At 41.0% G+C, this 11,508-nt stretch overlaps 1 protein-coding gene across 1 annotated transcript in view; it reads left to right on the forward strand.

Annotated features, from left to right (window-relative positions):
* Positions 1–11,508, forward strand: part of MYCBP2 (MYC binding protein 2, E3 ubiquitin protein ligase) — a 282,082-nt gene that overhangs the window by 37,449 nt on the left and 233,125 nt on the right. Inside the window, exons 5-8 of the mRNA XM_025215130.1 lie at positions 2,028–2,224; positions 2,598–2,840; positions 3,132–3,203; positions 6,141–6,237. Coding sequence (XP_025070915.1) covers positions 2,028–2,224; positions 2,598–2,840; positions 3,132–3,203; positions 6,141–6,237 — 609 coding nt within the window. The remainder of the gene's footprint in view (positions 1–2,027; positions 2,225–2,597; positions 2,841–3,131; positions 3,204–6,140; positions 6,238–11,508) is intronic.

An 11,508-nucleotide genomic window follows, 5' to 3' on the forward strand; every position in this document is an offset into this window, starting at 1 on the left:
CTCGCCACCCTGCTTCACCCGCCCTTACCAGGGCCAGTCTGCTGGGCTTTGGAGGTGGCTCTTGCCCATGCCAGTCCAGCTAGGCTGCAGCCCCATGTCCTGCTGTTGGCGCACATATCTGGGGTGGGGGGTTATGCCCCTCCATGCTTCCCTGATGTATTGCCTATGGGTGGGCACCCTCCTACCCCACATACTCTTCCTGCCCCGGCTGGGGGGAGGGGGCAGCAGGTTGGGAGTGAGGGGCACTGGCAGGGATGGGAGACTAGTGAAGTCAGGGGCTGCAAGTTTATAGTAAGGGGCACCAGCAGGCCTGGGGTGGGCTGTGGGTCTGGAGTGAGGGGTACTGGCAGGGCTGGGGAGCTGTGACTTGGGAGTGAGGGGCACCAGCATATCCGGACTGCTCAGTCCCAGAAATCAGCAGGGGGGACAGCCAACAAAAAAACCCAAAATTGGCAAACCTCTCCCAAAATACCGAAGTATATAGGTATAAAATTAATTTTATTATAATTTTTGAGGCACTGGTAGGCTTCCAAATTGCTTTAAAATGGTAAATATACCAATAAAACATTGTGATAAACTGATACCTATAGATATAGAGATATATCTATATAGATATAGATATATAGATATCTATAGATCTATATAGATAGATCTATAGATATCTATAGATCTATAGATATATATATATATATATATATTAGTGACATTTCATTTTAAGTGTGGAAAAACCTGGATTTGGTAGGGTTTAATTGGAGAATTTGGGGTTTTTAACAGAGAATATACCAGGATCCCTGGTCAGCGAAATGCATGGTCATCCTCCTGACACTTTTATGTCCCTGTCTGACGGGGCCTAAGGATCCTGAATTCTGCAGCAGGCTTTACCCTCCCCCCCGGAAACTTTCAATAACCAAGCAGAATGGATGTTGCAGTCCATAGGCCGTATCTTTGACACCCCTCACTTAAACCATCGTTTATGCTTATGGTCTCCCAAGACCACAGGAGATTAGTTGTCCCAACATTCCCTGCAAATGCTCTACAGCTGAGAGAATGTCTAGTTAGCCAGGAGATCAGATTTGAATTTATCTATTAAGAGGATTTAAACAAATAAAATTTCAGTTAGTAGAGGGAAAATATATTGCACCAAAGAAGCTTATAAATATAAGCTATAACCTCTTGAAAAAATCCCTGTGCCATAATTTGAGGGCATTATCTATTGCAGAGATCGAAAAATCTAGAAATTGGGTTGTGGCTGTGTGTTCATGTACATTCAGAATATCAAGACACTGCAAAGAAGATGAGCAAATCCTGACATACTGGCTTTTATATAAGTATGCTCCATGCTGTGGTACTTGAAATCTTACAGAAATCGGACTACTTTTGTACTCTATTAGGAGCCTTTCCTGCTGGTTCCAATACCGTGAAAATCCCATTTTCCCAGTTCTGTGTCTGGATGTATTGGCAAATCAAAATATTGATCACTTTTTTGGTATTCATGCTTGTATTTAAGTAGTGTGGTTTGTTTTTTTTTTTCTGAGAAAGGGGTGACAACATTGTTGTCAAGGAGATTTGTTGAAATAACCAATTGGTATTTTTAAAGAGGAGAAGATCTACAATGTCATAATTTTCTTTCTAGGACATAATCATGAAGCATTTCTAGCTTATTTTGACTAGGTTCAAATATTTACATTTTCTTTATATAGTATTTTGAGACTAGAATAGAAATGATGTTAACAAAATACACTTGTTTGGTCTCAGTCCAACGGACTGCTCTTGCTCTGGTCTCTGTGGTCTGTTCTTCTTGGATTAATGGTTCCGAGATTTTTCTGGACATATTCTCTTTACTTTCCTTTTGTTATTGTGCAGCTGGTGAGAAAACTGGAAGATGTGGAATAAAGATAACCAATTCAGAATTTGTAGAGATTAATATTATGATGTATTTTTGGAAAGTATATGTTTTAGTTTCTTTAGTGGTTGGAAAGGTGTTTAATATCATCTGGTGACATGTCTCTAATTCATTTTATCCACAGAGTCTCTCTTCCAGCTTCTTTTGGAAATAACTGTCCGTAGTACTGGAATGAATGACAGTACAGGGCAGTCCTTGACAGCACTTTCCTGCGCTTGCCTCTTCAGTTTGGTAGCTGCATGGGGAGAGACGGGAAGAACACTGCAGGCAATCTCTGCTATCCTGACCAATAATGGCAGCCATGCTTGTCAAACTATTCAGGTATCGTATCTGGAATTTTGTTTATATCATGCATGAATTCTGAAAACATTTTGGTATAGTAATTTAAATATACTGGCTTCATTCTTTGGTTCATATTATTTTTTAATTAGAAGAGAAAACATCCATTGTGGACAGCTATGAATATTAAAGTGAGTCAGTCAGGGTTAGTAGGAAGCAATTCAGGTATCTTTGCTCCATTATCATTAGTTTGTTACAAGTTGGAACCTAAAGTAAGAGTTACATTTCTTGGTAAACAAACAGGTTTTTTCAGCAAGACTAATTTTAAAACTTTAATTTTTACTTTTGTAACCTCTATATGTTTCTCAGGTTGTAATGTTTTACATAATTTCATCACAGTTCCTTTACCATTTAGGTGCCAACCATTTTAAACTCTCTTCAGAGGAGTGTACAAGCAGTTCTGGTGGGCAAAATCCAAATCCAGGACTGGTTTGGTAATGGGATAAAGAAAGCAGCCCTGATGCACAAATGGCCACTGAAAGAAATATGTGTTGATGAAGATGACCAATGCCTGCTGCAGAGTGATGGTTTCTTTCTGTATCTTTTATGCAAAGATGGACTTTACAAAATTGGCTCTGGATATAGTGGGACAGTGAGGGTAATGTGACTTTTGAAATCTCATGGTAGCAATTAAAATTAAAATTTCAGTTACATTTTTATCAGACCTTGGCTTTTGGATTCTCTTGTAACTTAGTAGTACTGGTAAACAATTTTTAAAAACGTATTGATTATAAAAGGTTCACAATGTCTATTGACCAGTTTTTCATTTTTTCTGTTAGTTTCTCACTTCTCATCAGGGTGAAAAACATTGTATCTAGATAATAAGTAATTAACTATATAAAAATGACGTTTTGACAGTTGTCAAACTAACTTTCTTGTTACCTTGCAGGGTCATATATACAATTCTACATCTCGCATCAAAAACAGAAAAGAGAAAAAATCTTGGTTAGGGTATGCTCAGGTAGGCAAATACCTAAAACAAAGTAAAACAAAGTAATATTTGTTTAAACAACACACTTCAGGACAGACTTATTCCAGTATTATTACATTTACTTTTAGTTTTACAGTAAATCTCATTTCCAGCACCATTTCAGAAATTGTTGTAATAGTTGGAGGAATTCTTCTGTTGGCAGACAGAAAGGAACAAAACTAGTTTGCTTAGCTAGAATATATTATAATATTTTTCTAAAATGTAACTGATGCTTTTATTTTAAAATGGTTTATTCATGCTTAACAACTTCACATAGAAATGCATACTTTATTAAGTGAAAAAAGCATTAAAACATGCTTTTATGGTTACAAAATGGTATAGTGCTGTGTATACTTTTAAAATGGCTAATAATAAAATAATTTTAAAGGGATCATGATGGGCATGGAATTTTCTCCTTTTTCTTTTCTGAAGCTGAGGATTTCCTCAGTCTTAAACCTGTGAACTTCAATACAGTTCAAAGTACCCAAGTAATACATTCATCACGCTTGCACAATCTGCTTTTGTTAATATATTACCGAGGTATGTATAAGCACAAAATGATTGTGCAGATGTCTGTCTTCTATAAGCTTTTTTCTGTGTATTGTAAAGGAACAATTGTCAACATCGTTTCATTTTTAAGTTTATATACTCACAGTTTTTCCATATAGGCTTGCCTTCATTTAACAGATGCCTAAATACTATCTAGCCGGATAGTTGAATAATGTGGTCCCCGTTTTCAAAAAAAGGGAGGAAGGAGGACCCAGGAAACTATAGGCCAGTCAGTCTTACCTTGGTCCTGGGTAAGCTTTTTGAGAGAGTTATCCTGGCGCGTGTCTGTGAGGGGCCTGCAGGGGAGATTTATGCTTAGGGGCAACCAACATGTGTTCATTAGAGGCAGGTCCTGTCAAACCAACCTGGTGGCCTTCTATGACCAGGTCACAAAATCCTTGGACGCAGGTGTCGTGGCGGGCATAGTCTTTCTGGACTTTAGGAAGGCCTTCGACACTGTCTCTCACCCCATTCTCATTGAAAAACTAGGGGACTGTGGCGTCAACACCTACACAGTCAAATGGGTCGCCGGTTGGCTGGAGGGCCGCACCCAGAGAGTGGTGGTGGACAAGATATTTTTCGACTTGAAGGGATGTGGGCAGTGGGGTTCTGCAGGGCTTGGTCCTCGGGCCTGCACTGTTCAACATCTTCATCAGCGACTTGGACGGGGGGTGTAAAAAGTACCCTGTTCAAATTCGCAGATGATACTAAGATGTGGGGAGACGCAGGCATGCTAGAATGGAGGAATAGGCTCCAATTGGACCTAGATAGGTTACAGGGGTGGGCAGATGAGAACAGGATGGGTTTCACAGGATGAGAACAGGATGGGTACTGCACCTGCGGGGGGAGAACCAGCAGCATACCTACAGGCTGGGGAATTCCCTTCTCGTCAGTGCAGAGGCAGAAAAGGATCTTGGGGTCATTACTGATGCCAAATGAACATGGGCCGACAGTGTGGGGAAGTGGTCAGGAAGGCCAACCGTATCTTATCATGCATCCACAAATGCATCTCAAGCAGGTCCAAGGAGGTGATCCTCCCCCTCTATGCGACACTGGTCAGGCTGCAGTTGGAGTACTGCATCCAGTTCTGGGCGCCGCACTTCAAGAGGGATGTGGACAACATGGAGAGGGTCCAGAGGAGGGCCACCCGCATGATCAGGAGTCAGCAGGGCAGGCCCTACGAGGAGAGGTGAAGGGACCTGAACCTGTTCAGCCTCCACAAAAGAAGGCTGAGGGGGGATCTAGTGGCCATTTACAAACTAGTCGGGGGGACCAGCAGTCATTGGGGGAGTCCCTGTTCTCCTGAGCACTACCAGGAGTGACAAGAAATAACGGTCACAAGCTGGCAGAGGGTAGATTCAGGCTAGATAGCAGGAAGTGCTACTTCACTGTCAGGGCGGCTAGGATCTGGAACCAACTTCCAGGAGAAGTGGTGCTGGCTCCTACCCTGGGGGTCTTTAAGAGGAGGTTGGATGAACACCTGGCTGGAGTCATTTGATCCCAGTACTATTTCTTGCCATGGCAGGGGGTCGGACTTGATGATCTGTTCAGGTCGCTTCCTACCCTACCAACTATGAAACTATGTTGTAATCTAGCATGGAGAGACATATGTATAAGTATCAGTAAGGTTGCTGAGTATACCTGTAGAGTGCTTTAGATTTGGACTGCTCCCATCTACAGGGTTTCTCAAAATGGTCAAGTGAGAAATGGCAGATGCTGCTCTTGTAAGGTGTAAAATGTGAAATCTGTATACCTTGTGAAGGATTTGTGAATCCGTCACAAGTCTTTCAAGAGGGTAGGAGAAGAAGAACCTTATAGCAGTCTGTTGCTATTAACTTTGGTTGGTTGGTCTTACCTTCCCACTCTGTATTTTAGTGGGGGATATCTTCACTGAACAGTTTGGGGACAGAAGTAGCAAAACACTGGCATCTTGCTTTCTTCTTAAATGTAATTGGTACCTACTGGGTGTCAAGAGTTGTGGAACTTTGAATAAAAACTGTAAACACACTTAAAAATTCCATTAACCTTCTAATACCTTCATTAATGCTTATGTCACCTAATACGCATATTTGAAAAATTGCAGTTGTAATTACATCTTCTCCTTTAAAGGATAATACAAGAGAGTCCATGTGGCTTGTAGAGTGTAGGACATGATAGTTCGTGCATAAGAAGTAGAATGTCTTGAAATGCCAGACGTCCCGGTCTGTGTTGGAATTTAATGAAAACAAGATGTGAACCTAAAGATGAAACAACTCTGAATTAATAAATTTAATTTAGATAATATACATAGCTTAAAATTGTATAAGATTTTCAATTTGATAATCACCTTTTAAAGCATTTGTGAAATTCTAATTTGCTTTTGTATTTTTTATTTACCAGGGTTATTTGTTATATAGAGATGTGAACAATCACAACATGACAGCCATAAGAATAAACCCTGAAACCTTGGAACAAGATGGTACAGTCACTTTGCCAGGTATGAAACCCTAGACATGGCCAAGAGTGTCAATACGTTTTAAAATACAGTTTCTGAAGGCTATCTGAAAAGGGCTGTGGCAGACGAGGAATCCCTTTATCTTATGGTCTGAATGAACCCTCGTTAATAGCATAACCTCCCATATTACACACCCCATTTCATTTATCTTGGAAGCTCCCACAAGTAGTCCTATAATTTGCTTCAACAAAAACTTAACAGCAGACCTCTAAAATTTAAAGGTATCTAATGTTTAAAATTGCCAAGTGATGGAAAATTTAGTATGTCCTTTAACCACTGGAACAGATTTTCAGCTGTTTGTTTGTTTTTTAAAGACATTAATTGTTTCTGTATCCAGCAATTGTATCCTGTTATGCCTTTATACGTGTTTCAAGGAACACAGGGTATGCCTTTTATTTGTAGGTTCAAGGAACTTCTCAGAAAATGCCGTCTCTTAGCTTAAACTCATTTTTGGCTATGGAAAAATAATAGAGCAGTTTTTCTGTTGCAAAGGATTCAGAATCAGATGCATCTCAAGCAAAACTAAGGAAGTTACTCCTGCTCTATTCAGCATTGGTGAGGCTGCAGCTGTAGTACTGCGTCCAGTTCTGGGCACCACGCTTCAAGAAGGATGTGGAGAAGCTTGAGAGAGTTCAGAGGAGAGCCACTTGTATGAGCAGAGGCCTGAAGAGCAAGCCATACAGGGAAAGACTGAAAAGAGAAGACTTTTGGGGAATTTGGTGGCAGCTTAAAAATATACCAGGGGTGAGCATCAGGGGCTAGGCAAAAAACTATTCACCAAAGTGCCTAAGGGGAAAACCAGGAGCAACAGTCATAAACTCCTAGAAGAAAGTTTTAGACTGGATATGAGGGAAAGCTTCATGGTTCATGTGACCGGACTCTGGAATAGACTCCTAGTGGGGGTGGTGCAGGCACCTACCCTGGAGATCTTCAAAAGAAGACTGGATGCACACCTTGCTGGGGTTATTTTACCCCAGCAGTCTTTCCTGCCCAGAGCAAGGGGGCTGGACCCAGTGATTTCCCAAGGTCCCTTCGAGCCCTAAACTTCTGTGAATTTGTGAAAGGCCAGAACAGACTAACCTAGAGTAAGTCCTTCAGAACCTGTTGAGGTGCATTCTTCCTAGTGTATTCTGTCTTAACGTCTGACAGATAGGTGCTGAATAGCATCCCTCATGGCTTCTCTAGAAAATTTTACTCCTAGCACCTTTCCTAGGAGTTCTGTCCTGTCTTAGGTATGAAGAGACTCAAACATGTATGCCACATCAGATTCAGGTTTTACTGTTAGTCTCTTCTCTAGCTTAAGATTGTTTTGTAGCTTTTGATTCTCAAGATATGTATTTCTATATACCCAGCCATCCAGCCTGCGTGGCATACAGGTACTCCTCACTTAACGACCTACCTGTTTAATGACCGTGCGGACTTACGACCAGCTGTCCGTAGAGTCGTAGAGCTGGTCGGCGGCGCGGCGTCTCAGCGTCAAGCTGAGGGGGACGTGGAGCTGAGCCCGGCACCCTCCAGCCGGCTTCGCGAACCCACGAGGGGGGAGAAGCATCCACCCAGAGGGCAGCGGCCAGGACTCACCGCCATGGCCAGCGCCTTCCCGTCCCTGGCTGTTTCCCTGGGGGCCGACTGCGGTCGGTAAGGGGCGGCTCTTCGCTTATCGACCAATTCGCTTAACGACCGAGTTGTAGGAACGGAACTCGGTCGTTAAGTGAGGAGTGCCTGTACTCAAATTTACAATAGAACCCAAACATCACTAACAGAGGTTAGTGTCTTTTGCTTCTCCAAGAGTTGACAAAATTCCTGAGGGGTGGCAGCACACTTAAACTGTAAGTTAAATACTGAAACCTTGAATCCCAATTAACTGGCTGATCAGAAGCTAGTCCCAGCAGGAGTACTCTTCCACTAGGGCTTTTTGTGAACAAGAAATGATTTTACTTTCTCCTGGATAATAGAAATCAAAGGAGTTCTGATTAACCTCTTGATTGGCAAGAGCTTACCTTCAGAGGACAGTCTCTCCAGTCTGACAAGATGCCTACATTTTAATCCAGTGATGGTACATGTGTATCTTGAACTGCCAGGTTAGGTGTTGGCCTGCTTGTACCTAATGATGCTTGCCAGAATGTATATATGGTCCTCTTATGGCCGAGGTCTGTGATCTCTTTTTCAGATATTACATGAAAAAAGGACCATAGTCCCTCCCCAAGTCTTACAGCACTTACTAGGTGGCTGGACCTGAGAAATGTATAAAAGGGTTCTCTTCTGTACTTTGTCCTCAGTAATGATTCTCTTGAGATTCTTCAGGGACAGGTTGATGTGCCTTTCTAAATGATTTGCAGATGAAAAGGAACTGGTTCTATTTGCTATTACATACGAATGTTCTGGAGCTCGGGGCCATTCATCTGGCTTGCATAGTAGTGCTAGATTCAGCCAATACTGAAGAATGCCACAGACAGAACAGCTGTGGTGGAATATATAATGAGCAAGAATGTTCTATGATAGCCCCCCTGCAGGAGATAACAAAGAATCAGAAAGAAGGACCAGAAGGGACCTGTAAGGTCAGCAAGTCTGGTCCTCTGCCCTGGACAGGAGGTAATTGGGTTCAAATGAGCTCAACAAGGTGCTTGTCCAACCTCCCTGTGAACACTGCAGAGTATCAAGTAGTAAACCTTATGAAGTTGCGTTCAACCCTTACCAGACTTCTTTCTAATATGGTAGTCCTCAGGTTTATCCTATATGTTGAGTCTCTGGATGATTTCCAATATTAGACAGAACAAAGATCCAGTAATTTTAATAGCTTTCTCACTGACTCGAGGAGTTCTGAGCAACTTGAAAATATTCATTCAGTCTCCTATCTGTATCCGAGTCTGCCTGTATGTGTGCCTGAGAGCTTGCTTTCTTGAGTACTGTTAATAAGGGACTGTTCCAAAAAACAGTGTACAGCGTAGTTCCAGTCATACTCAGTCTTCACATCTGGGTTTTATGAAATTTCTCAAGGGCCTCCTGCATAGTTACCAGCATGTTAGAGGTTCAACTCCTATATGAAGTTCTGTTGAAAATTATAGAATTTTTTCAAATTATTGCTAGATTGTGGGATATGTTACCTTATTTCTTAAGATGTTTTTTCTGATAATTAAAGATCAACAAGCTCCCGGACCTTATGGCTAAACTTCCGTACACATTCTGTCACAAGGACAAGACCGTGTTTCACCTAAATAAATTGATTACCTTAGCAGTCCTGCTTCCTTGAGCCACATTTGACATCCAGAGAAAAAGCTGAATGCCTTAGCTGTTCCTACAATCTTGTATTATCTTGACAGGAATAGAACTTCAAATTGTCTCCCTAGAAATTTAGACATTTTTGTTAGAAGATCTCTTAGTTAATCAGACAGTATTTTTCCATTTGCTATCAGTAAACTAATGAACTTCTCGCCAGGTGTTATGGCACCCTCAGTCCACACACAAGCTATACCTTATTTTTCTTTACAAATCCGCTAATATTACATTTTTGAAGTAGCAATATGGAGCAGTTGAGTGGATTACATCAAACATGCCTTATTTAGTAAGGTAGTATTTTAATTTCTAGTTGCCCAGTGCAGCTGGCACTTAGTGCCCATGATTCAAGGAAGGTGCTGCTGGCAACTAACTATAATGGAAGTCACAGTGATATATATTCAGAACAAGAACAGGTACTTAACGTACAACAACTCTACATTTTTGATACTCTAATACGTGGAGATCAGAGATTGTGGCCCATCTTCCATTCTCATATTTTTGGAGTTATCAGTAGCATTGTCTTTTAAATTCAGAGAGATTTGAGAAAGAGATACGTTGCCCTTTATGCCCCAGCACAGGAATATAAGGTGCAGTGCACATGCGTGGCTCTAGTGAACTCTGCTGTTCAGAATGGATTGTTGCATTTGTGAGGAATATGATTGTTCATGGTAGGATCCATACTGACTACATTAAAAAAAATAAAAATTAAAATAAGCAATTGAAGCAAAATGACACTTTGCAGTAGTTCATTTGGAGATCATAAGCCTGGATAACAGTGACAAATTCTGTAACCCTTAAGAGTTACTGCATTTGCTTTACCCATTTTTTAAATAAAAATATTGTGGGTCACTAGGGCTCATTAAGAATCCAGAATCTCCACTAGATTTCAAAGCACGTGGTCAGATAAACCTAAAGAAATGTATTAGCTTTGTCATACATAATATATGCTTCCACTATTATCTGTTCTATTTCAACCGACTTACCCTTGTCATAAATTCTCTTGCAGGCACTGGGAGAACAAAAACATTGCATTATGAGGGTTTCTTGAAAGAGAATCCCTCCTTGTGCCGCACTGACACAACTTTAACATTACAAACTGTATCATCTTAACTATCTTCACTAGTGGTTCCAAAGCAACAGGGTCTGTGGTTCTTTGACAAACAGTGTTTTGGTTTTTCAAAATGACCAGAATAGTTTTCTCCTGTCCTCAGAAGAGTGGAACAATGGAAAAACACCATGGTCATACCCAGTTCACTCTCCTTTTCAGCATCCAGTCACTGTCACTGTGTAACACAGGATACTGGGCAAGATGGACCCATAGTCTGACCCAGTAAATGGCAATTCTGTATGTTCTTCTGATCAGAAATGGCTGAATTCTTGACTGAAATTTTAACAGGCTGTTAACAGGTCTGTGAAAATTCAGTCAAAGTTAAGTTTGTCAGAGGTCCAAGCAACTGAAAAAGAGCATCTATATTGTGAATTGTTGCTTATCACTTTGCTTATAATTTGCTTGTGTGTGAATTAGCTGGTTGGGAAGCCGGCCTTTTAAAATCAGTGGCCCAAATAAAATGTTTTTACTTTTGCCTAGAAGCTTTCCATCAAATAGGAGATTTTAATCTTGTAAAACTAGTGTGGACTACTTATTACATGTATGTTGCTATTATTTATTTAGTATTGGGGAACTCCTATTTTCTCCATATGCTCTTTTTTATTAGTTGAAATGAGGAAATGGTAGTGACCCTTGTATATTTTTTGTAGGTAGTACATGTGCACTGTTATATAAAAGTGTTACAACCCAGTGATTTTGGTGCCTCGGCATGATGGAATTTTCCCGCCACATGAGAGCCTCTTGCACAGCAAAAGGTTTTTGTTGCAACAGAAAAACCTCGGTGCACCAGAGTTCCCGCCATTTGAATGCAAATTTGTGTTCCGCTATTGGCCAGTTCTAAATTATTCCTACGTGGCGGCTAGTAATTG

This window comes from Alligator sinensis, unplaced genomic scaffold, assembly GCF_000455745.1.
Source record: "Alligator sinensis unplaced genomic scaffold, ASM45574v1 scaffold1010_1, whole genome shotgun sequence".
NCBI classification, from domain to species: Eukaryota; Metazoa; Chordata; order Crocodylia; family Alligatoridae; genus Alligator; species Alligator sinensis.